Consider the following 27,841-nt stretch of genomic DNA (forward strand, 5'->3'; position numbering starts at 1 on the left):
CCTGCTCAATACTTTAGAATGTAGAAGACCTTTATTTTCAAATATATGTAATTACTTCATATGCCAGTCAGTGAATGATAAATTATTGCCAACAAATAACAAAAAATTTTGTATTAAATCGGTTCAGAGTCAAATACACTTATTATGAGAAACTGTACAATACCGTACTCTAAATATTTTGGCCAGTAGTGGTAAGTATTGTCAAGCAGTCCCTTTAGGATATGTTAACTTCTCTTCATAAAAAAGGAACAAGGAAATAAGTGTGATTTTGTAAAAAAAATACATGTAGAAATGACAGCATTATTGCATGCAACTCACTCTTGATGACTCTTCAAAGCTGCAAGTGGGTTTTGAGCGCAAGGACAAGGTTACAGGCTCTGCGGGCCTGTTAGCGGTGTAATATTACACTGCCTCAGTCTCAGAGAATATTGTCACTTATTAATCATTGACCTGCTGGCTGGTGTTAGGTTCACTTGACTGAGGATTGTGTTCACAGTGCTAGGGGTGATAATACATAAACAATATATTTTGTCAATAAACATACAACAGAGGTTCTGATAGTAGATGACTTGTTCACAAAGAACACATCCAGGTTCTAAAATGCTAAAAGGTTCCATGATGATTAAATTATGCAAATACTTGCAAAGTGGTCACTGGCTCGCATTGATCTCTGGTTGTCACTCTGTGAAGCTACTGAGTCAAGCAAAAAATTAAAAGGGCGATTTGTTATTCAATGTTTTGAAGAAAAACCCTCTGCATGAATGTCTTAAAAAAGGGGAAATCTTAAATAAATTGGAACTTGACTTGTAGTGTTAAAGTGTTTGTGCACAAAATGGGTGGGGATTTTCCTGCTGTCTCATGCACACAGAAAGGAGCTGAGAGACAGAAGGACATGGGAGGAAGACACAGCGGGCCATTCGTCTAGCAGCATCTTCGCCCTTTAGTTTGTCCGGAGCTGGTAATCTGCCAAAAGATGTAACAGCGGAGCATTAACACATAGCTTTTGTCCCCATCACCACTCCTGCACATTCAATCATTGGCAACATCAAATCCTTAAAAATGATGTACACTCATACTAGCTGTAGTGTTGATTCACTAAATCAAATATTCAGTAATTTGTCTCCTTAGGTATAGGTGAAAGGAAAGACATTCATGACAATGGTTATTAGAAACATTGGTTGGTTTTCAGCTAAATAAACTATACACTATGCAAACGGTTTTATTTTGGCAAGACTTGTTTTGCTGTGCGTTTTATGACACTCATGGGGAAAACTCACCTAACGATTTACACATCTCAGCTGTTGGCAGGTTGTTGGATGCCGCAACATGCTAACGCTAACCTTCAATGGCATACGCAACAATGTACCGTAATTTTTGGACTATAAGGCACACCGGACTATAAGCCGCCACCCACCAAATTTGACACGGAAACTGCACTTTTTCACAGATAGGCTGCACTGGACTATAAGACGCCGTTTTCCTCACTGTATTATGGGATATTTACAGCAAAATATATTAACTGGTAAAATTTTATTAGACAGCGGCATTATAAGACTGTCATAACACCAAATGAACCACCATGAGGCTTTGAACCAATTGGCTGCTAAGCTTCATTGCTTCATTTGGCCATCACTGCTCCCTGCCTTCTGGCATGCATTGCAGCGCTACAGATGTAAATAACAATCAAAATTCATGTTCTGTGCTATTTATTTCTTCAGTTACGGTTCCAGTCGTTTCATTAATTGCTAGTTGTGGTATTTGGTAACACTTTATTTGACAGTGGCGCCATAAGACTTTCATTAGACAATCATAATTATGACATGACACTGTCATGAGCATTAATGAATGCTTATAACAGATGTCATTTAGTAATACCCGGCAAATTAGCTAACTTTTAATGGATGTAAAAGAACCAAGCTGGACATAATTAAGTTAGTGACATAATTTGCCCTATGACACTTAATGACATCTGTCATAAGCATCCATTAATGCCCGTGAAAGTGTCACGTCATAATTTCAATTTCAATTTATTCACACACACATTCATATTTACAAAGTGTACATCATATTATAGTGCTGAGCCAAGACTATGTGTGAGTCAGATCTCCTTAAGAAGCTACTAAAAGCTTATAGTCAGGAGCCTGCGTACATCAATTATGATGGCCTTATGGCAGTTTTATGACACTGCTGTCAAATAAAGTGTTACCTATTAACCCCAAATAAATTAACAAATAAGATGCACTGGACTATAAGCAGCAGGATTCAAAATGAGGGAAAAAGTAGCGGCTTATAGTCCGAAAATTACTGTACCTGTAATTTAATCGGATGGAATCAGGATTGTGATTATACTGTAGCCATTTTTATGCAACACTGATTTGCATAACATATATTTCTGCTTCCGCCAGGTGACTTTGGTTAGGGAAATTGGCACTTGCCAGCGTGGGAAATATTCACCTCGCCACATTCCATTTCAAATACTGTATTACAAACCACTTAATGGCCCCGGACCAAAATACATGCCGGATCTGCTTGATTCCTATGAAGCATCCAGACAAGTTAGGTCATCTAGAACCGGTTTATTCTGTGTTCCAAGAATAAGAACTAAGCATGGTGAGGTGGAATTCAGTTATTATTCTCCTCAAAGGTGGAACAAATTCCCTGAAGATATGAGGTGTGCTCAAATTGTTTGTTCCTTTAAATTAGTGCTAAAACTTCCCTTACTCTTCAAATCTGCAATGTATGACTTGCACTTCTGTCTCTACAGCTTTTGAGTCGTATTTGACAAAGTCGGGTAATGAACATGATTTATGCATTACAGTTACGCTATTTCCTAGAGTGAATGGTAAGTATGAAACTTAATGGTTTCTGGCAAAGGTCCGTTGAAAGTAATGTGCGACATTCCCTCTTCCGTCTTTAAGTCAAGAAAAGTGTTGCAGGGTAGTAGGCTTGATCTATAACATGCTTACAGTATATTGTGCCTCATCTGACCAAAAGTGTTAGAGACAGAGGTAAAGCATACAAGCTTGTCCATTATTGTGATTTTATTCCTGAGTAATATTTTTTTAAGGTTTTAAACTGTGACACCTCCCTGCAATCTCGGTGGATTATGTCAAAATGCAACATGGTTCATCCACTACTTCCTTCAATGTACAGAATACTGATGCCGATATGGTCATTGCTTTAAGAAGAACTGAGATCATTTTCTGTTAAAATATGACTTGCAATTCAGCTACTTCAATTAAACCTTCACAAGTCCAGCAGTGGTTATTTTCTATACCTCCATATGGTGGTGAAAGAATGTCGAAAACTAAGACTACACAGATTGAGTTCACTTTCAGGGCAAATGCAATAATGCAACTTTTGATTCACAAGAAGATAACTGGTAAACCTTGTGTAAAGGAAAAAGTGTGAAATACGGTACAATACCTTTGGCAATTTGAGATGAAAAGTTATATTTTGGCCTTGTATGTAATACATTTCCCATGTGTGTTTGGGAGTTTTTTTTTTTTTTTTTTTAACATGGTCTGATTAAATCAAAGTTGAATTTTTAGACCATGATTACAAAATGTATATTTGTTCAACACATTCACATCACATTAAATCTCTTTTTTTCTTAACTGTATTAATCAAAGGACGTTGATTTAACTTAAATAATTATAATTAGTTCTACCAGAAAGGCATTTCATTAACATTTTTAGTTGGGGCTGCTCTTAGTTTTTAAAAATATATATATCAAAACACAGTTCTTCCAAATAATTGCAGTATGCAGTATACATTATATAAGACATATAAAGAAAAAGTACATAGAGCTTTCGGAATTATGACACGTAAAACAATAGAAAGTTTTCTTTTACTATTACCAGTATGTATATCTGATAAACCATGCAAACATTCACGTCGCAGGGAGGAAAAGTATGTGTACCCTTCAAGAGTTTATCGAAGTCAGGAGTCAGCCAAACTAGAGACTATTCAATATGGACTATGTGACTGAATGGGGAATAAAAAGCACACCAGCATCAATACCTCATTGCAGCTGTTAAGAAGGGTAGAGCGAGCATCATGGTTTGAGAGAGCTTTGCAGCTTCCGGCCCTGGATGCATTGCACCAATCGACAGAAAATTGATGTTGTAAACCCTGAGTGGCACGGCTGAATGAGACTTCAGTTGAACCATCACGAAAGAAATAGATATAAAGTTGGCAACCCACACCTTTGAATGCATATCGGTTAAAATGTTGAGTTACACGGAACTGGGCGAGAGTGTTTAATTGGTTGGCAGTTAACTGGTTTTAGTGTCAGGCACTGTCTGTAGAGTGATGGCATCAGTCGATGCTATCAGCAGGGCGGCTGAAAATGTGCATGTGTTTACTGCATTTTTTAACCTTTTGTTTAATAAAACGAATGAAATAGCACGAGCAGCTTCTGAAATAACCATCTATATACAATAAAAATCAAACTATACAGTATGCTCAAAAGTCAAACTGTCCATCATAAAAACTTTTATGAAATCTGTAGTTTTAAAAAAAACTAAAAATTCAGTAAACACAAATTTATTTTATTCCAAAATTTTATATAGAAAAACGATTCTAAATTTGAACTAAACAGAATATTCCTGAAATTCTGGGTAAGTAGTAGGTAACTATTTAAGCATATTCTTACCTCCACTTTGTGTGATGTAGCGCACCCAAGGCAAAGCCTGATATCCACTCTTTTCAATAATTTTAAGATAACGCACCTGGGGAGCACACGAAAATTGAACAGTAATGATAAAAGAAGGTTCAAAAGCATTATTTTCTGACTTAGGCACACACCTGAATGCCAGACACAGTAAAATAGGGGATTTCAAAGTTAACAGTGATTGGTCTTTTTGCATCCAACTCATCAGCCTCCACACTGGGTAGCCCAAAGTGCGCCCGCATCAAGTACTCCTTGCCACCCTTTACACACAAAGACAAAAAAAAAAAAAAAAAAAAAAAGAATGAGGTATAGTTCTTGTTACATCTGCCAAACAATATTACAAAGCTCTGCGTATGTCTGCTACATCGTGGACTGCCAATGACGTTGTCATTTACTGCATGGTGAAAAATCACAAAACATTTTTATTACCATGCCTGATTTATTCATCATTGGCATATGTCTTAATGACTTTAAACATTTCAAGACAATAAAACCATACCACTGGTTAATAATTTTGACAACAAAATGTTTGTGCAGCACATCATCTGTGTACTATGTGTTCTGACAATGATAATTTAGTTATTTATAATTTATTTCATCCAAAGTTCTCTTCAGTCAGGATTTTTTAATGTATGTTCACTAATAACATAACTACTTGGTTTTCTTGAGAATAGTCAAAAAAATTTTGTAGACTTTCAGGCAGATAATCCATGTTGAAGGGAATAGTATCTTTTCTCATATTTACTGTTTGACTGTTTGTATTACTCTAACACACCCAATATAAAATAAATTGCATTTATATCATAGTTTAAGAAAAACAAGCAAAATATATTTGATATTATGAACAGATGGACTTGGAATGATTAGAAATTGCAGCGCCAAAACAACGGGCAGATAAGGACAGAAAGATAAAGGACAACTTCTGACCACGGAAGCCCAACGCGCACGTCATGCAGCTGACTGAGCAAGATTGACGCAGACAACCAGGTGATAGGCAAGACATCTACAAGCCCACGTCTGCACCACCAAATCCTGCAATCAGCTCTTTCAGACAGTCCAGAACAAATGGCTGGATATCTTGTCTTGCCACAAGGAACATCTGATACGGAGGAACCCGCGACCAAGAAGTGAACACTCAGCACTCACGTGGCGCTGAGGATGACAAAATCTTCTTGCCCTGACAACAGTAACACAATCCACAAACAGGCAATAATCCTCAACAACGCCCAATCACACCCTTCTTCTGGACCACAGCCCGCCTCACCAGGGCCTTTAAAAGACTGAATGTTTAACTAATCATTGTCATTTTTCTTAGGAATCTTTTGTTGACTTGTGATATGGTGACCCTGGATCCAGTTTCCCTCCTCGCCTGTGTCGCTCTGTGCTGTATGATCACTGTGGACCTGGATAAATTGTCAACTTCTGTTTCAAAGCCTTTTTCCAGCTTTAACAATTGAGTCAGTACAATTGGTTAAGACGAAGGTGAAAGCGCGGAGTTTGGCCTTTTGGCCGGGTTGTCAGCTTCTGCCGGCCTGGGCCGTTGGAATTGCGCTAGCGCGGTCCCGGCGGTTCGGCTGGCTTGATTCTGGCAATCTGGCTGAAAGGTCAGATTCCTTCAATGTGTAAAAAAGTATTGTTCATGTGCTTTGAATTTTTCATTCTGAATCCTAGCATTGTCATCTACGATCCGTGACATAAAGGAAGAAAACGAAACGTGCTTGCTCAGAATGTTCAGGTATCTTATCTCCTTTGGCCACACTAACAAAATGCACCAAAAGTAAAATAACGACAAAATCTTCTACACTAGGGACACGTGAGTACAATGTTTAAAGCTCATTAAAACACCATTAACTAAGTAGAAAATGGACCAATGTATACAAATTTGTACGTTTGTGCGCGTCTGTGTGTGTAAAGATAATACTTGTTTCCCAACTTCCAATCCAAACCCTGCATCTGAATGCAATTCAAAGAATTGAAAGATTAGGATGTTCCGCACTAACAGGGAAAGATTTGATGTTCCACTGCACCACATTCTTCTCGGGCACCCACTTGGCACTGCCGGTGCTGGTCTTGAACTTTGGTGAGTCGGCGTCACTGGGCACTGGCACCAAAATAGACACATTGTTGGCAGTTGAACGGCTCTTAAACTGACTACGAGCCTGCAATGATAAACAGACGGCAACCCAAATGCCATTCAGAAGTTTGTAGCGAAGTACAGCATGCACATGGAAATTCAAACCTTAAATCAGGCAGCTAAGCTGCAATGCAAATAGCATTTTGATTCTCTGGCAAGCCATGTGTCATGAATACAGACAGGGTTCCAAAATGAAGGACTGGTATGGTGAGTGGATAGAAACTGGTAATTTTTTCTGTGTACGTATCGTTTGCCATTACCTTCACCTTGATCTCGACACGGCTGTGGGAGAACTTCTCTATCACGCTCTCGATCCATATGAGTGGCTTCACCTGAAGGGATGGAAAAAATGGACAAGGTCAGAGGGGGAAGCAATGGCACAAGCAGCATTAACATATTAAATCTAGGGGCAGAGAGGGCTCACCATAGTGTTGAGCCGGTAGGACATGAGCTCGCTTTCGCCATCAGGTGGGATGAAAGAAATTGTGCGGTCATTCTGGAAGCGTGACAGACGAACACACTGATGAAATTTCACATCCTCTAGCTCCACACTTTTACTCTTCTCTCCTTAAAAAGACACACAAAGATAAGCAATAAAAAATAGTGAGAGCCTAGTTCTCACTCAAAACAAGGTTAAATATAATCAAGACGTCTTCCTGTGTCTCTCTCACCTCTGTTTTGACATGTAGTTGAGCAACCATTTAAGAATGACAAATCTATTAATTTGAAGAAGCTACAGAAAAGGGTTTGAACACACACAATGATAAAATAGCATGCTATCTGCCTACCTTTTTGCATCATATTCCATATTGACTTGAAAATTTGTATTTATTATTATTATTATTATAATACTCCCAAGATGTCACTGTATGAAATGGCAATAGGCAGTGTAACCAATTTCCATGCTTTGAGTGCCATAACAATGAGTTCATCTCTGATGGCATTGTAAACTGTCAGCCACCTTAAGGCATCCTTTTTAGCAAATGAATACATCTTTTACAGCAAGCCATTGCTTATGAGAATTCAATTTTAAAAAGATTACAAAAAAAAAAAAAACAATCCCTGTTCACGCTATAGTAAAATGATAATGATTCAATCAATTCATCAACATGAAAGAGTAATTTGAGATGTCAAATCAGTTCACTTCTCCTCCAATACTCACAATTTCAAAACATTTTATATTTATTTTGCAGGGTAATTAATTTTTTAAGAGCATCAGTCCACTAATTATATGATGAGTTTGAAAACAAGGAAACAGAGGTCATATTAATATTAACATCCGTTTGTGCTATAAATAAAACTGTATAGAAACTAAAAGGATGCTTTAAAATCAAAAGTGACAAATGCTGTATATTATTCAATTTTTTTTTTTTTTTTTTTTTTTAATATAGAGCATTTAATGCTCACAGAGACAAAACTTGCAGACTGTGTCATCTTCTAGAAATGACCTCTCAGGAATAGATACTAAACGCAAGATTACAACATGAGGCTGTTAAAATGTGACCTCTTTAATGGTGTCATCCATATTCTGCTTGAAAAAATATCCCTAATGTTCTCCTCTGCTGTGCTTAATGGTGGGTGCTGAGTGGTGGAAAACTGCTTGAACAACAGTGGGCCGTCAGCTAAATCCCCCCATTGAAAGTCAGCTAAACTATACCCCACCTGCTCTCAATGATGAATATGTATTGGTTTTATCACAAGAATGTCTACACAGGTTTTAAGTTAGGTGTTGGTATGCATGTTTTACTATACTGTACTTGTTTTCCTTGTATTGCATGTATGCAATGACACTTTTTGTGTGAAGACTTTGAGTCCTACACTTTGAGCTAATGCAAATCAGGGAAGCACTTTTGAATCGATTCTCACTTTTTCTGTTCCATTTGTTCTGTCAGTTACTACTTCACGAAGGCGTTGCACGTTCTAGCAAAGGTACAAAGCAAAGGTCATTTGAGACACATTCTGTCATTGCTACAACCTGAGGGACAATAACAAGAGACAAGTCTGTGCATGTCTGCTCAAGATAGGGTAGGGTAGAAAATGTGACAGTGTCCCTTGTGGTCCAGCTTTGAAACTCCTCTCACCTGGTCTCATGTTTTTAAAACAGAACAACATAACAAATAAGCAGATCTAAATAATAATAATAATGACATTCCAGAGTATCTTCTAATCTCTCCTTGAATGTTAGGCTATAATAAAATTAAAACAAATTATCAGAATAAAATTGTCAGAGCAATGATTTTATATATAAACATTATTTAATTTTAATAAGCATAAAAGTTATACATTTTATGGAAAGTTAAGGTATGCTTGAACAGCCACTAAGGCGCAAATTGGCTCATTTGCAACGTATTTCAACAAAGAACAATACAATGAAGCGACTCAGCTTCTTGTCGTAGTAAACTTATCCAGAAGAGGGCAGTGTTCAATGATTTATATTGTGAAAAGGTTTTGGGACTGTCCTCAGATGTAAGGACATATTCGGCTGGTTTTTACATGATTATTTTTTATCCTTTTCATTTCTTTTTAAATGTCTATTTAACCTCCTATTGATATCATACAAGGGGCTATATTGTGGATAATAATTCCAGCAGGGAGTGTTAAACACTAGAACTACCAAAGTGGTGGCATTTGAGAAATACATATAAAAAGGCAGAAGTTAAATGGTTAAATGGTGTGATAGTGATGTGAGACAGTAGGATAAAAGAGTTCTACTTGAACTTCAGAGAGGATAAAAAAAAATGCAACCATACAGCACATTAATCGAGATGTATAGAAAATGGGCGTTAGAACTGAGCTATAAAAATTTGAAATACTGACATAAATGTATTATATCACATCCGCTTATAAAGTTTAAGTGAAGCCTTTCAGCAGTAAAAAATTGTGATTAAAAATAGTTATACCTATTGAATTATAGTTTATAGTTCTCCCCTCAGAAATCCCTAGGAGAAGAGACAGGTAGTTTAGTATACAATGTTCAATCACTCGTCTCTGAATCTAGTGATTGGGGACAATTTGTCAAATGTTTGCTGTTTACAGTTAAACATGGGATGGATGCAGCAGTGATCTTTTCCTGTGATAATGTTGCTGATTTTAACAGAACAAGAATGAGATTGCGTGTAAATGGCATCAATGACAGAGTTTCAAAGCAAAGACATTTGAATGATTCGCAAAACTTTTGGGAGCACATTTTATTGACTGAAAATGTAATATTGTGAATTTATACGTAGATCTATGACTTACAAGTCAAAATATTATGTTCTTAAGGTGTTTTGTTATACAGTGGTACCTCGACAGATGATCGCTTCTACACACGATCTTTTCGACATCCGATGTAAAATTTGACTCGTCATTTGTTTCTACATCCGACGACATGCTCGAAATACGACGACATGACAGCACTGCAGACGGACGCACGGCTGATTTTCTTGTGAGAGAAATCAACACAGGTTTCAAAAAGGTTGGTACAGGTGATGGAACAAGGAAAAAGGTGATGCTTACCATTGAAATTAAGATGCAAATTATAGAAAATTTTGAGCGTGGGGTGCGCATCTGTGAACTGGCTCAACAATGCATCTCCACAGTCCTCCTCCGATCACTGTTCGCCAGTCTTTTTAAGTTGACAATTATGATTGTGGTAGCATCGCCAAAGAAATCACCAGCTTCGTCAGGTTTTTATCATTCATTTCAGGACTTATCCAACACAAAACGCCTACTGTCCACCGCAGTGGACGGTGTTCTCAAGAAAACATTGAAAGCGACAGTAAACTATCAGTCACGCAGTGTGTTCAGGTACAGAAAAAAACGTCCGCTACATTAGAACCTGATTCGTTACATTACTACAGGGATTATTATTATTATTATTATTATTATATTAATATTCCGATTTTTATTTATGATATATTTGTTTTGCTATGTGTAATTGTCATTTGTAATAGTACCAGCAGCATTTATTAAGGATTTAGTGTGGTTTTTGGGCTGTGGAACGAATTAATGGAATTATAATGTATGCTTATGGGAAAATCATGCTCAACATACAACCATTTCGACTTACAAACAAGCTCCTGGAACGAATTAACTTCGTATGTAGAGGTGCCACTGTATCTTACAATAGTGTAACACAGCATTTCAGGAAAAACAATGACACCAACAGTCAAATACAGTGGTACCTCTACATACGAAGTTAATGAAGTTAATACTGCTGGTACTATTACAAATGGCAATCACACATAGCAAAACAAATAAAAGATGAATAAAAATAATAATTAAAAAAAAAAAAAAAAAAAGTATTCCTGTGGCGTTTGTGTTTTGCGTGATGTACCTGAACGCACCGCGTGGGTGGCGTCAAAAAAAGAGATAAGTGCGGTAGAGATTTTACTTTCTCTTTTAATGTTCTGTTGTGGTGGCAAATGTAGTGGACAGTAGGAGTGTTGTGTTGCACAAGTTCTGAAATATATGATTAAATACCTGACAAAGTTGGTGATTTCTTTGGCGATGTTAAAATAATAATAATTTTCACCTTAACTTTAAAGACTGGTGAATGGAGGTTGGAGTAGGACAGTTGAGATCGTAGACATTCTACGGCCGTACTGTCAGGCCAATTCACAGACGCCCACACCACGCTAATATTTTTCTAAGCGTCACATTTTTCCTTTCTTCACCACCTGCACTAACATTATTGGAACCCATGTTGATTTCTCTCACAAGAAAATCCGCTGAGCGTACGTCTAGCAGGAAAACAAAGAAAATGCGGCGCTGTCATAAATCGTCGTATTTCGACCATGTCGTCAGATGTAGAAAAAAATGGAGAGTCAGATTTTAAGACGGATGTCGAAAAGATCGTGTGTCGAAATGATCATATGTCGATGTACCACTGTATGTTGGTATTAGATTGAATGACTTAATTCATACCGGAACACCTTGGTTCTTCAGACACTGTGGAATAACAAATGCCATCATTTGTGTTTTTGTACCATAGTCTTTCAGATTGATTAAACTTCTACTGTTGCAATATTTTACCTCACCCATTACCCAACACGGAGGCAACCTAGTAGTTATTCAGGATGTTGACAGTTGGGAACCATTGACCTAACCCATATGCAAATGCCTGATAATACTGAGAATTATGAACTCTTACTTACTGCCTGTGATTTCAAACAGCACTTTGTCATTAAGTCCCAGCCTGAGTTCAGGCATCCCAGAAAGGATGACTTTAAGCTTGATGCAGCCCAATATTTCACTCCGCAGGACACTGCCAGTGGCATTCACCTAAAACAAAATCAGTTTACAATACAATACACATTGTAAAAAAAAAATGGAATAACAGCTGAAAGGTGCCACAAGTTATTGGAATAACAGCTGAAAGGTGCCACAAGTTGGTTGACTCCATGTCCCACAGATGTGAAGCAGTTATAAAAAACTAGTCATACAACAAAGTATTAGTGAAGTGATTCAAAGGATTGCTAAATCCTAGAGAAAAAAGTTTTTACAAATTGGTTTTGAGTTTGTAGAGCCAAAGTCAGACAACCATATTTTTTTAAACACAATTTCAACTAATTGCCTTGAAAGTGTATATATCATGAATGCGGTGTCTTGTTGGTTTTCTGAGAATCTACTGCACCAACTGGTAACTTGTTTGTCATGTAGCAAAAAAAAAAAAAAAAATACTGAAAACCTGGATTAATCTAGTTAGCGACATTGGACTGCTATTATTTTGAACACTACTGTAAATACTGTATATACATATATACAGTCCCACTCAGAAAATTAGATATCCTGTCAGATCAGCAGTCAGTCAGACTCTCCTGAGCCAACCTAAGACTGACTTCTTAAAGGCTCAGGCGTATGTGTTTTGAATTAACACGTACCAACTGTGCACAAAACTAAAGATTTTACAGTATTCAAATTTTCTGAGTTTTAATAAGATGAAAAATCTTTAATGTGTTAAGTTACAAAAAGGAATTGTTTGAGGTATGTTATTTGCGCCTACTGACTCAATGAAATGTGTGGGTTTCATCTTTTATGTTAAATTGCCTAAATAAAAACTTTTACTTGATATTCAAATTTTTCGGGTAGTTATATATATATATATATATATATACACACACACACATATAGGTATATATAATGTTTACGTTATATATAATAGGGCTGGGACGATCCGCTTATGTCACGATCTGATCCGTATCCCGATACGCATTGCGATACTTCAACTATGGCAACATATTACCTTTTAAAATTTATAAAAACAAAGAGGCATGTATCTCCATTTAAACTAGATGCCATTTGACATTTATTCTTGTTTCTACATAGAAAAGTGTATTAACTCTTCCTGTGCAAAATAAAACAAAAACTGTTTAAAACACTTCATTCACATTTTATACAGAGTCCCTATCCGATAAGGGGAAAAAAAAAAAAGTTTAAAAAACAAAAAAAAAAATGTTTAAAATGTGTTACTGTCCCACTGATTTATTTTTAAACAAGAATAAAGTAGAAAAATACTTGTCTTTATTAAATGCTTCATTGAGTCAGTCCACTCAAATCCGCTCACGCTGCTCTCTTACACACACACAATGAATTGCCCAACACTGCCACAAGTGTTTTACAAGCTCAACGATGCGGCATCTTTCAAATATAGCGCTCCCAGGCTTCTCTCGCAAAATCAAAGCCTCAAAAGCTGTCACTCATCATTAACTTTAACAAGAAATCTCGAGTGCACGGACCAAGAAAAGCAACAGGACGGAGAGTGATTGGTTCAGGACATATCTAGTGTGTTGGCTTGTGGCCAGCGCTGCGTTGGTGCAGTACATTAAAAGCACAGTATCTAAAGTATCGATACTCATAAAAAAAGCAACGATACTCGGCTTGTGACATAAAGGATTGGGATATATCGCCAGATGATATTTTTTTCCCCAGCTCCAAGTATATATATCAAACACACACAAGCACACGCATACGTACATATGTATATGGGTGTGTGTTTCCTCACCAATAGATTTACAGACTCAACGACATCCATAAAAACTTCATTCTTCCTGTACTTGATGCCCTCCGACCTCCAGGACACAGCATTAGTGACAGTGGCAGGAGGTCGAACAGCCCCAATCTCCAGTTTGTGACCCTGCTGGGTAATGTACCTAAAAGAACAAAGTTAAAGAAAGTGTAATGGTTTTCATTTCTATCCAGTCAATAAAACAGCACAGCAACCATACTGTAATAATGCAATCTTTTCTTGAAGACCTATCATTTCTTCCATTTCTATTACTCTATCAAGAAGCTTTCTTTTCTATAAACTTATGTTAATCATATTTTGATTCAAAACTAATTTGCCTTGTATACAGAAAATGTATGGGTTTAACTTAAAATTGTGATATGTATAAGAAATTGTTGTTGCAGCCGTAAATGTTATAATGATTTTCTGGCATTTGCTTTATTTACCCTATTACCGTATTTTTCGGAATATATGTCGCACCTGAGTATAAGTCGCACCAGCTATAAAATGCCCAACGAAGAGGAAAAAAACACATATAAGTCGCACCGGAGTATAAGTCGCATTTTTGAGGGAAATCCAATACATAGAACAGGTATTATAAATTGCCTTTCAAGATGACATAAGAATTTGGGCTGTCAAAATTATCGCGTTAACGGTAATTATTTTTTTTTACTTAATAACATTAAAATATTTAACAATTAACGCATGCGCAAAACGACCCACTCACGCATTGCCGCGAATAGACTAGAATGGCGCAGTATTATGTGTATTGAGAGGTCAGAGGCAGAGACAAGTAAGTGGAGTGGACAAAGGTAAACAATGGAGCCTCACTATCGATTGGTATAAGCTTTGCCGTTTCTTCCACAACAATTAAAACTATTGTGGTCAGCGATATGGGGCAGCATGACAGGAGATTATATTTTTCTTAACACTCTGTATTGAACTCCATGCAGGGAAGATATACCGTTGGCAGCCACCACTCACAGTCATGGTTGCACAACTTCCCATCATGCATTTGGGCAGTTAAGAACAGTTGTCGCTACAGTATCATTTAGTGAAATCACAACAAAAATAATATTCCTATCTCTCATAAAATAATAATGTTCACAAAATAAAAGCGCTCAATGCAAAGAGAACTGACATTACCAATCAAAATAGCTGTGCAAAATAATACTCAGAGTCACTCTATCCAAACATTTCGTTTCGCTCAACAAATCCACTGGATGGCAATATTTAGTCACAATATACAAACTATCATAATTACTATAACTTGTAATCAAGTTATCTTTTAAGAATTACAAGTCTTTCTATTCGTGGATCTCTTTCACAGAAAGAATGTTTATAATGTTAATGCCATCTTGTGGGTTTGTTATAATAAACAAATACAGGACTTAGGTCCAGTATGTTGAATGTATACATCCGTCTTAACTTTCCATTCCAACAATAATTTAAAGAAAAATATGGCATATTTTGGAGATGGTTTGAATTGTGATTAATTAAGATTAATTAATTTTTAAGCTGTGATTAACTAGATTAAAAAAACTTTAATCGTTTGACAGCCCTAATAAGAATACAATAGAAAACAGCATGCTGTATAAGTGTACAGTATGATAATGTTACATAATGCATGAACAACAAAATGCGAATGTGGCCGGTAAGTTAACGTCAGATGACTATAGCATATAAAACATGCTAAAAAGTTTACCAAACCATCAGTGTCACTCCAAAACACCAAAATAACATGTAAAATGATATAATAATGTGTTAATAATTTCACACAAAAGTCGCTCCTGAGTATAAGTCGCACCCCCAGCCAAACTATGAAAAAAAAACTGCGACTTATTAGTCCAAAAAATACAGTACATCATACCCTTATTTAGATTTTTTTTTTTAAATCAAGGCTAGGAACACAATACAGGAGGTCTGCTGACATACAGTATTTAAGTCACTATTTATGTACTAAATGAGGGTGGCCGCTTACATTGTGCCAAAACTGCCAAGCACAGTGACGATGTTCTAGTCATGCATGGTACTATGCACTTTTCCTCACAGAAATGTCTCCATGTGAAATGTGAAGAGTGTTCCACCTTTTTAGGAGATGTCTGGTGCTGATGTTATTGTCGGCAAATAGAATAGCAAACTACCCTCTCAAATATACCTGCAAGCATGTTTCCACCAAATCATCAACACCAAGTCTGAGACACCTCCTGATGCGGCGCAAAAATATTTCAGTCTATAATTGGAGTTAAGGGCTCAGTATCATAAGAACGACACAGATGAATGACTTATGGTGAACTTCCTCGTAAGGGACTGTAAAAGTATTCACGTTAAAAACATTGCGGCCCATGGAAAAAGAGCCGTGTGTACTATTTAGAAAATTTCTCAACTTTTCAACTGACTGCGTTTAACTTAAATGAGGTTTTTTCTGTGTGCTGACACTAAACAAAGTCAAGGAGTTCTGAGAAATCATAAGGTACTGACAAGCCGGTTTGGGTGGAGGTTTTGTTTCTTTTGCTCCCCAATGTTGCTCAGAAATGCTAATGAAGTGATCTGCAATGGGACTTGGCAGGATACTGACAGATTGGCATAACAATACTTTCCATAAATATGCACAAACACACATCAATGTTCATATGCAAATCCCTGCTTTCAGAGGTTACATTTAGGCTACGTTTACACTAGGATGGATAATGGCCCCAAACGTTCAATCTATTAGACTATGCGGCTTGTCGGCTACACTAATATACCTCTTGTCCGGAGATTTTATAACACGGAGTAGGGGCTGTGTAATTTCATAAACTACGGACCCACCGCCTAATATAGCCAGCCTTGTAATAAACGGAGCCAATGGAAGTGACGTCATGGAGCACGCCATCACCATTTTTGGTATGGCATTTCGGCATTGTACAGCTCTTTTTACAACTTAAAGAGCTTGAAAATCTTACGTTTAAATACTGTACGTCCAGAGAAGACATCAAACGATGTCAAAAAATGATAAGCTTCCGGTTCAGAGGCGACCCGCGCGGTCTTTCAGAATTCTGGTTTTAAGCATTCAAAAGTATCAAATGTAAAAATTGCCAATTAAATTGCAATCTTAATATTTGTCAGCCCTAAATTGAAAAACATTTTGAAGCATCAAAATGTAGAATATCCCACATTTCTAAGCTTGAAGCGACTGCTAGAAATTGCCTGCTTTTTTGGGGGGGTGGGGGGGCACAGTGAATTGACAGTGAAACATGTTGACGGTACTGAGGGCTAGTTGTGGAAAAAACACTAAAGTCTTTAGAGGGGCAGAATTGCCTCTCTGAGTAAGGCAAAACAGAAAAACCCTGTTGACAGTGAAAGCACAGCACACTGTCATTGTACTTTCGTCAGTTCATTTCAGTCTCTGAATAAAGCTCTACTATTTATTGTGTCTTAAGCCATTAGATATACTGCATCGTTCCACAATGAAAAACAATCAACAAACCGTCAGAGGCCCTGAGATACAACACATTGATTTTCTTTACAATATCTTTTCAAAATAAATAAATTTCAACGGCATCACTTTTCTGAGAATTTCTTATCAATAAAGACAATATTGTTGCAATAATGTTACTTTGTCTAGGCACAGGCACAATGGTGGCTGTTTTGAAGCAGGTCACTACCCTGGCTTCACAGTGGCCCTTTTCAGACCAAATAGGCCCCATAATAAGTTTTGAGACTTTTCACTACTCAGTTAAATGGCAAATAGTCTCATAACCTTTGACCAAGGGTATCAGCCTATGCAGATGTTTTAGCACTTACTGTATCTTCAAACATATTTCATGTACTTGGGGGGAAAACAATCAAAATGGTGGGAGTGTCCCTTTAAGTCCTGCTCTAAGTTGTTTAAGAATGAGATAAAAAATAAACATCAGACTTGCTACAACCTTTTGAGTCTTGGAAACGTGATCCTCAATCCTACAGTTAGTGTAGTTTTCTTCCTTTGACTGAAGGGAACCAACTATCTAGCCACTAGACAGTTAGATCAATGGGTCATTTGAGTACACCATAGACTAGAATCTAGTCAATGTGTGGTGGACTCAAATGCAGAAAAGCAGAACCAACAAAAACAGGATCCATGTAATTCCTTTTTTTCTGAGGTGACAAAAAAAAAAAAATTGCACAGGACGCGGCAACAAAGGCAAAAACGACACGCCTGAGAAAACAACATTCGCAGAACAATGAGCACACAATGCCTGAATAGAATTAGGGAAGCTTAATAGAGTCACACAGATGACATGAGTTTCAGGAGAACAAACACAATAAAATTGATATTACTGCTTTACACAAAAGAAGTAAGGTAGAGCGCAAATAAATAAAATGAATGGTTAAAGATGGTCAGTGATGAACAGGTTAAACAGGGGTGTCCAAACTATTCCACAGAGGGCCACAGTGGGTGCTGGATTTCATTCCAACAAAACAAGACAACACCTTTTCACCAATCTGGTGTCTTACAAGTGTAATCAGTTGATTGCAATCAGGTGCTGTTTGTTTTAGCAGAAACTTCATTGGTTAAACTGTCTGTGTTCGATTGGTAGGAACCACATCCAGGACTCACACCGCCCTTTGAGGACTGGTTTGGACACCCCTGGGTTAAACAGATAAATAAACAGTCTCAACAAGATAAAGTCAACAGAGCAGATTGATTTTTCTTTTTCATATGACATTGAGCATCCGCATTTTCATAAAAGCTCTTATGTGAAAACTGTTGTTTAAAGTTTTTTTTCTTACTCTTGAAGAATTTTGCTATCAGTTGTTTGTGGGAATCCAAAATCCATGACTTCATCCATCAGTTCATACACAGTCACAAAGTTGTCACGAATACTTTCTTCCTCCAGCTCCTTAAAGTACTCTTGGAACACCTACACAGAGATAGAAATCAGTTTATATACAAAGAATAGTAAAAGCAAGTGTAAACATTTTTATAAACGTAATGCTAAAAAACACAAATTTCACACATTGGCTTCTTTTAGTTCTTCATAGGTACATTGGTTTTTTTAAACATCTAGTTTAGATCATTCACATAACTTAAAATGGGTTCACACTTTAACAGAGAAGTAAGGCAGATGTATCACAACACCATCAGTGACTTCAAAGAACTAGTAATTTAGTCATTTGCAATTTAGAGTATATACCAATACCAACTCCTTACTTGTAGGGACTAGTATATTTTTAGACAGCTACAGTATATATAAAACCTTGGGAAAGAAATGATCAAATTTAAGTCAGTATAGCAATACTTACTAAATCGAAGAACGTACTTCTAAAGAACCTGGACTTTCTTGAAAAAAAAAAAAAAAATAAATAAATAAAAATCTGGCTGATGGGTGGTGGGCAATTGGGGTTCTTAAAACATTAATGAAAGTAATGCAAGTTGGGGTTTTTTTTCTCCCGAGTGGTCATGAAGTACACAACTACTGTAAATGCATTCGAAGAAAGCCCACTCTGTTTGAATAATTTATTATTTTCATGAAGAGCCCTAGTTGTGTATTGTTTTCCAAAATGACGTCAGCTGAGCCAAAATGATTTATGAGAAAATGAATAAATAAAAAAAACACAAACCTGGACAATTCTATAAAGGAAGGAATACACCAGAGCAGCATTGGCATTCTTCTTGGTCATGACCACCACTATAAAGGGTACTGTTAAGAAAATAGTTCCTTATGCAGAGTAAAGACGTGATATGTACGGTAATAGATTTTAAATATACTGTAAGTAGTTGAGGTAACATCAATTCATTTCTTAAAGGAAAAGGCAAGCTAATATAAATTACCATGTGTATTATTGTTTCTCAAAGAATCTAAATATGCTAATCCAAAATTTAAAATATGTCACAAGGGTTGGCCTCATAAATCATGTATAGTACAGTGCTTATTACCAAAGGGTGTTGTGATGCTCAATTTGACCCTAGGTACAATAGTTAAAACTACAATGATGTTCAGATGCTGCTGTGAAAAAAACTAAAAAAGCAAAAAAATAATAAGGCAGGAAAAGGGATTGTTTCTGTGCATTCTCCTGTTCTTTTAAAATTTTAGCACAATGAAAATGAAATATGCTTGGATACAGTACAGGTTGTTATGTTTTATCCAAAGAAAGTGCGAGGAGCCATGAGTGATCAATGGAGTCATCTCTGCCTCTTCTTCCCGCTTGATTAGAAACGGCATGAAGTGGTCAATCTCATTCATGTCCATGTTTCCCATGTAGTTACGACAGATCAAGACCTGAATGCAAAACATAAAATATTATAGAGGTAAAGGACACTGTCATAGAAGCATAATAATGTCATGAAATATTTACACTGTTAAATCATTATCATGTTTCCAAATCCTGTACATGAAATAGGTTTTGAAAGTGCTGAAAACATGCAAAAACTGAGAACTGTTTACCGCTGAAATGGTAAGATATCAGTAAACTCTTCTTTACCTCTACCCTTGCAAGTAAGATGGTACTTCATGATTCATTGATTCATCATTCAATATCGTCTTGCAAAATTCAAATGTCCAACCATTTGCCCGGTCATCTGATGTTCAAGCCAATCAGGAGAAAGAGGTGGGCTGCAGTCGTGACTAGGAAGCAACTATCTGGTTGAATACAACGTCGGAGTACAAAGCGGTTCTTGTAGATAGGTGAATTTTCCAAGATTTGTCTTAAATACACTTAATTTCCTCATTCAAAGTGGAGCAAAAAATCTCACTAAAACAGTTTTTTGATGGAAACGATGTTTTTATGAAGTGTGACGAGAAGAGCCATCATCCAATCAGAAATTGTGATTTTTTTAAGGTTCCTCTCATGAAACAGGTCTCGATTAGATATTTCCCAGATTGATATGTGGAATATATTTGTAGCAGATATATTTAACAATCAATCTGCCGTGCCAGGTTACTTCCCCCAAAATGCATCTTCTCTCAGGTGTTTAAGTGATTTATGTAATTCCAATCAGTTTTCATTTACAGTCCTATCAAGTTGTGACCGTTCTAAATAAAAAGTACTTTATGGAATTTATTAGTGTTAATGTAAAATAGTTTCACATATAGCACCTTTTGTCTAATTCTGATGATGCTGATGCTCGATTAAATTGTTTAATAAATGAGTTGCCAACGATTTTGATAAGCAGTACATTTGTAGACTACATTTAAGTCAGGAAGCTGTAATAAAATATTATTTTTGAAGGAAATAGTCATTCATTTTGAAGGAAATAGTCATTCATTTTGTCTTCATTGTTACTTACAGCGTGCCTAAAACAACTTGAAGTTAAATTGTGAAAAAATGTTACATTTATCCAATTAATCGATGAATCATTTAATTAATTGTCCGATTACTCGATTATAAAAGTAATTGTTAGTTGCAACCCTAGATGCTGAGGCTAAGCGAATTGAAATACAGTGATACCTCGTTTTCGTGATTAATGGGGACCAGAACCCGCCGCGATAAGTGAAAAACCGCAAAGTAGCGCATCCCCCTCAAACACCCCCCCGCCCATTTTTTTTTTTTTTTTTTGTGTGTGTACAATGTATTTATTCCGATTTACCATTGGAAAGAGATACATAAAAGACATTTTTTCACTTTTTTTAAAAGTAGTATTTTAAAAATATATATATTTATATATACTGTCTTGTAATAAATGTTTTTTTTTTTTGCATACACAGGCACATTCATTTCAGCGCCCCCCTCGCACCAAATCCTCTCAGATACACACTGTTACCTCCCTTGGTGTGACTTGCGATCACAAACTGCTCTCGATCACTGTGTACCTTGTGGACAATCACGCTACGGCCGGCTGCCTCTAACCTCGCCACGCACACACTTTACAGCGTGCCCTTCCCTATCTCTCCCCACCCGCGTATGCACACAGAGATCAAACTTGGTAACATTTATTGGTAGTTAAACGATGACTGACATGTGCAGCGCAATCATCTGTCACCATCGTTAACTTCAATAAGCAACTCCAATGCACGCAGTGCTTGCCTGGGGAATGAGAGAGCAAAGAGAGAGGGAGGGAGCGACAGTGACACGGATCCGCGATAGACTGATGGCGCGAAGTTTGAAGCGAGAAGTAGCGAGGGATCACTGTATAAGCATTATTTTTCATGTTTTGATAACTCTGGCTTGGAACAAACTACAACTGTGAAGACAGTGCAAATTTTAACAAGGAATTCACTTCACCACGACTAGAAAGTTGGACTTAAGAAGTCCCAAAGTCCTGCTCAATGATCCTTCTGCTCATTACAACCCCAAGCTGTGGCTTGAACAGACTCACTCATTAAAAATGCAATCAGAATACAGTGGGAATAAACGAGGGTGTGCTGATTCCATTAGCTTGACATTTCAGTTTTCACAGCAGGTGACAGCACCATGAAGCCTACAGCACAGCAGCTATGGCAGTGTGGGCCATGGTGGGGGGTTGGGGGTTGTCTAGGTGGGGGGGATTGGCCAGGAAAAGTGGAGTGTCAGTAGACCCGAAGGTGATGATACTGACTTGCCTCGCAAAGAACCTTTCATCTAAAAAAATATGCTGACTGTGGTTTGGTCCTTTTTGCTGTTAGTTTAGTTAAGTAAATGCAGATTCACTGTCACAAAATGAAAGTAAGACTTTATTAAACAAAAATAATGATGCAAAGTCATCAGGAATGGTCTCTGGCATCCCTGGGACTTTTGATAGCATTATAGAAATAGATGTAGGACCATGCAAAGGTCTCAATCCACAACTATTATTACTTTTTAAACTTTGCTATAATCACCATTAATGAGCACGGGCGGGCCAAAGAGATTAAGATGTGCTTTGAAACATGAAAATGAAATTAAAACTGTTTGAAGTTCATTGTTAGTAGCTTTCACTGATCTCAAATAAATTAAATTTTAATCAACCCAATTGATAACGTGTGCATTGCTTCCCATAAATGGTTATGCATCTTTCAATTCACTGTTGCATAGTCCATGGTGTAGATTTGCCCCCTTGCGCAAAGTCACCTGGAATGGACTACAGCATCCCCGTGACTGTCAAGCAATGAGCATAGAAAGAGATGTGGTACTGTGCTAAAGTCTTGGGACCAGGGGTCGCGTTAACCGAATATTTTCCGTCGTTGACCGGTTTTTTAAAACGGTGACGGAAAAAACTGAAGTCCGTCCGTCATTTTGACAGGCTGCAATTCACACCCCAGACCACAGGGTGGCGAGTGAGCATATTAATTAGCTATTGTCTCTCTTAATGCATGACGTCGTTGGCTATTCTGTCAGAATATTGTAGCGTCACCGGGGTCTGGCGGCGGCACCGTGATTGACACATCAACGCGAGGTTCTTATTGGTGCACCCGGTGTGCCAGCGCGTCATCCAATTGGTGGACTAGATTGCCGCCTATGTATAGACCCCAATCACATGACGTCACAACTCCGCCCCCCTGACTTGAGCTGCCATATTGTGTGTCAGCTCGTCGCGTTTACACATTACCGCTCCTGCCTCCTATTACGGCGTGTTTTTCTGCTCGTTAACATTAATAATCAAAATGGTGAAGGCGTGTGTGGCGGTTGGTTGCAGTAACAGAGAAGATAGACGGAGAGACTTGAAGTTCTACCGTATTCTGAGAGACCCGAAGAGGAGAGCGAGATGGACTGCTGTAATTCGACAAGAAATCTGGGCACCAAACGATCACCACAGACTATGTAGTAGTCATTTTATATCTGGTAAGATGCATTTAATATATATTTAGAAGATTTTGGGCTGACAACCACAATTAAGATCATTGTGTGACGTTGGTGATTGGGGTCTATATAGTTGCCTCTTTTTCTTTGGGTGTGGAGTTGTTGTTTTGTTGGTGTTGTTGGCGGTAAGCAGAGTAAAAAGAGGGAGAAAAATACCACGACTTCCGTGTCTAATTTTTCGCCGCCAAGCAAGCGTTACAATATTAATTAAAAATGAATGAAAACTAAATAGTATTGAATATGTCATCATTATCATTTTAAAAATTTAAGTGATGGGTAAAAATAGATTATGACCGGATTTTTATGACCCTGTCAGTCAAAATGACAGACAACGAAAATGTCTAGTGCAACCTCTGCTTGGGACACTTATTTTTTTAAAATAATATTTCAAGGTATGATTAAATTATCATTCATGAGCGCACATAAGTATGAAAAATAAATTTGAGAGAAAACTAGGGGTGAACGATATCCATTTTTTTCAAACCGATACCGATAACTTCCTGCTCCTTAAAGCCGATACGATAACCAATAATATATATATATATATAATTTTTCAATGTATATTCGCCTTAGTTTTTGAACACCTGTAGGTAAAAAAAATACTAGTGGTTGATTCAGCATATATTTGCCTTTGACCGAACCAGAATTTTCATGATGACATGAACATTATTATAATGAACAAAACAAAGACAAGAACAGTTTTGACTTCAAATAAAGTGCCCATATTATTTTTTTTCAAATAAATATAATTTGAGTCAATCACAGTCAATCAGTCAGTATCATTGACGATGTGTTCCCCTGAACAATGAGCACTGATCTAAAACAAACATAAACCCCACAGGTATTGTGCTTTGTCAGCAGATAAAACATTAGGTGCAACAGGAAAGGAGACGTTTGTCGTCTTGGGCCATGAAACAACTTTCTTAACCTGGCAATTATACTGTAGAACAGCAAGCCTGTCAATAATCAAAAGGCTTCTCAAGAACTTGTAAACATAACACTGTAAAATGCTAATATTTCCTAATTGTCATAGTAAGGTTTATAACTCAGTGAAGGTAAAATATGGCATCTAGAACAGAACAAAACTTTGAATACTGGCAAAACAGGAGTGGAAACAAACGCACACATCCCAATCTGACACCGTGCCAAAAATATTATTAATAGGGCAGATAACATATTGTTATCGGATTTATTGGGATGATGTCATAATTCCTATTATCGGACTGATAATTATCGTGCACCTCTAGAGAAAACAAAGTTATGCTTTAAAAAACGAAAAGGAGATTAAAGCTGTGAAAAGTCACTAATTGTTCATGTAAATATTGCAAACACCACTAATGTGTCCAATGAAAACCAAATTTTACAAATATTCTTATTTACAGGAGCAATTAAAAAACATAAAATGCAAATTATTGGCATTAAAAAGATTCATTACAGACACATTGATCTACGTTTTCACAGTCATTAATATTCTCAAGGGAAATGTCAAGTCTGGCACCAAACTGAGATTTTTATTTTGACATTACTTCATAAAAGTATATTTGCATTTATTATTTTAGGTACGTGAAGGGTCCATTTTCATTAGTGTAATGTATTTGTTTCTGAGGAAAATTAAACTGCCATTCAGTTTTAATAATATCAATCAGATATGGAGCAATCTGTAAATACCTAATTGCCTCTGTCTGAAATGCACACCCTTTAAAGTGCCGAAATCTTATGCGATATCCCCTAGGTCTCTACACCAAAGTTGTTTTGGAAATACATGTGCTCTGCTACACTCCAACTGGTCCGAAACCTGTGTTTTTGAAATCTGAAGTTAGTTTTTTCAGAACTCCACTAAAGTCATGAGGGACGAGCCATTGTCAAGATGTCATTAATCCACTGGTGGTAGTAACGCATTACATGTACTCCGTTATATTTACTTGAGTAACTTTTTGAGAAAACTGTACTTCTAAGAGTCGTTTTACTAAGCTATACTTTTTATTTTTACTGGAGTAGAATTGTAAAGAAAAAAAGCTACTCTTACTCCGCTATTTTGGGCTACACAAGAGTCGTTACATTTCCCCTCTTTATCCAGCGTATTAGAGTTTATTGTTTTTTTTTGTTTTTGTTTTTTTTTTGCCAGTGATGCCAAGAGTAGCTCTACCAATTTTACTAATGAGACGTCGCAACAATTAACACATGATTCCATTACACCAATCTGACGTAAGCTTGCCGTTCTATGATCACGCCAGCCTGTTCAATTACGTGGCATCTTTAAAGCACCATAAAATATGAAGTATTTGACTTAGAGCGCTGCCCTTAACATGACTTAAAAGCACGGATTTAAACCTCTCACCCAGTTTTTATTTGGTACCAATTGACCAGGGAAAACCAGAGATATGGTCCTTTTACTTTCGTAATAGTAAATATGAAAGAACTATTCACTATTCAAACTTGGAACTATTTTCTCCACTAGAGGGCACTCATGCTCTTTGGACAAATAATCCTTAATTTCTTTTTTTTCTCTCGCCGAAATTCAATGTTTTTTGTTTGTTTGTTTTTTGTATTTCTGTAATGGGTTATTATACAGCATGGGTGTCCAAACCTGTCCGCAAGGGCCGCTGTGGGTCCTGGTTTTTGTTCCTAACACTCGAGCACAGACAGTTGAACCATTGAAGTTTGTGCTAAAACAGGCAGCACCTGACTGCAATCAATTGATTACACTTGTGAGACACCAGATTGGTGAAAAGATTGCATCTTGTTTTGTAGGAATGAAATCCAGCACCCACTGCGGCCCTATGTGGAATAGTTTGGACACCACTGTTGTACAGTATCAACAACAGTTCATATAGATAAGTTTGTGCTGACAGAAAAAATACCATTGTTTAAAAAAGAAAAAAAAAAGTTACTCAAAATGACTGAATTATGAATGACTGAATGACTTACTTGCGTATTCTGGACAATGGATACGTTTTACTTGTACTTGAGTACATTTTTGGATGACTACTTCTACTTTTACTTGATTAATATTATTTTGAAGTAAAGCTACTCTTACTTGAGTACAATTTTGGCTACTTTACCCACCTCTGCCTCAATCCAATCAAGTTATTGGAAATTGGGCCCGTTCGAGTCATTTTGAGAGGATCGGAATCAGGTGAAAAAATTCTTCATGGTATTTTTCCTAACTGCCAGGCTAACTCTTTATATAAAACTATTAATAACAGTGATTTCTATTTTTGCATTTATTTAAGTTTATGCAAATTTAGTTTGTACATTTAAAGCCATAAATGTCCTGCATTGTGGCACTGCACATTGGAGAAGTATGGATATTGGCGTAATAAAAACAGTGTTAACAAATAAAACCCACCACCTTCGAGCACATTTTCCTGATTCTGTTAACAGAAACGCGCACAGCTGGTCAGACCCGAAGCAATGTTAACAAACAAAAATATGGGTGAGAGAAAATTTACTAAAAAAATAATAATAAAATAAAAATCTTTAATACATGAAAATTCTGTTCTGAGCCATGAAGTTTGTTGTGTGCTTAGTTTCTAAACACCTTCATTCACAATGAATCACGCAATATTTGTTTTGCACACTTTAAAAAGGGACACTGGTATAATACAAGTTGCATGGCTGCACAAGAAAAACTCGTCTGTTTCGTGGAACCAGTTTGACAAGTTATTATTGACACGTCTGTTTTTCACGGAGACAGAAAGAAGTCATACATTTGCAATCATAAGATTTAAAGAACTTAACGATATGTTTATATTGTTGCGGCCGTTGAAGCAGGTGTTAAGATCACCTTCAAAACTCACCTTTCCCTTCAGGTCCAGAATAAAAAACGCCGACGCCGACATCTTCGAAATGGAGAGTTCAGTCCTTGGATACCACAAGCGTGCTTCTTATAGACGTATCTACAGTTAGAAGTGGGTCACTTCTTGTGTAGCATAATTGTAGCTCCCATCATCTTTCTTCCTCTCTTCAGCAGCCTCATACCTCCTCCTTTCCTCTCACTTTAACTTGCGGCGCTTCCGGAGCCGAGCGTCAAGCTAGCTGTTGTAAAATGAAAAGAAATACAGCATTTCCGGTATGGAAATCAAGGAGAGCAGTGTGATGCAAAGAGAGACTTGGCCTGTGACCTACTTTTGCGATACCTACAGCAGTGCTGATATGAAATCCGAACTTGCAATATGATTCATCACCAAAATCTGACCTCACTGATTAAAATTGTAATTTCCAATATTTTCTGAATAATCCTGTGTTTAAAAAAATTGAATAATGCAGTATAAGGCAGGGCGGAGCTTAGGAGGGTGTTGGAGGTGCGGCCGCACCCTGGCCC

General features: G+C 37.1%; 1 protein-coding gene across 3 annotated transcripts; it reads right to left on the reverse strand.

The window, feature by feature from the left end:
* Nucleotides 1–27,841, reverse strand: ap1m3 (adaptor related protein complex 1 subunit mu 3). Of its 3 annotated transcripts, none has more exons than XM_057841767.1 (13): nt 27,661–27,840; nt 27,318–27,555; nt 19,886–20,042; nt 19,384–19,451; nt 18,553–18,683; nt 13,795–13,942; nt 11,948–12,074; nt 7,234–7,376; nt 7,070–7,141; nt 6,676–6,834; nt 4,810–4,935; nt 4,658–4,733; nt 4–963 (listed from the first exon to the last, which is right to left on the reverse strand). In XM_057841767.1, the coding sequence occupies exons 2-13, from the start codon at nt 27,357–27,359 to the stop codon at nt 941–943; spliced, it is 1,272 nt and encodes a 423-aa protein (XP_057697750.1). In that variant the 5' UTR covers nt 27,360–27,555; nt 27,661–27,840; the 3' UTR covers nt 4–940. The 3 variants fall into 3 exon arrangements, with proteins under 3 accessions (XP_057697751.1, XP_057697750.1, XP_057697749.1); XM_057841766.1 differs by having other exon boundaries at nt 27,646–27,840; XM_057841768.1 differs by lacking the exons at nt 19,384–19,451; nt 19,886–20,042 and having other exon boundaries at nt 1–963; nt 27,646–27,841.

Source organism: Corythoichthys intestinalis, chromosome 7 (genome assembly GCF_030265065.1).
Source record: "Corythoichthys intestinalis isolate RoL2023-P3 chromosome 7, ASM3026506v1, whole genome shotgun sequence".
Lineage (NCBI taxonomy): Eukaryota > Metazoa > Chordata > Actinopteri > Syngnathiformes > Syngnathidae > Corythoichthys > Corythoichthys intestinalis.

Bases quoted from the DNA above. Each gene is read 5' to 3' on its own strand.
- ap1m3 (XM_057841767.1), bottom strand. From the start codon at position 27,359: ATGTCGGCGTCGGCGTTTTTTATTCTGGACCTGAAGGGAAAG. The intron at 12,075-13,794 runs GTGAGGAAACAC...ATTTTGTTTTAG, and splicing joins TTGAGTCTGTAAATCTATTG to GTGAATGCCACTGGCAGTGT. The intron at 4,936-6,675 runs GTTAGTGCGGAA...TTGTGTGTAAAG, and splicing joins GGAACATCAAATCTTTCCCT to GGTGGCAAGGAGTACTTGAT.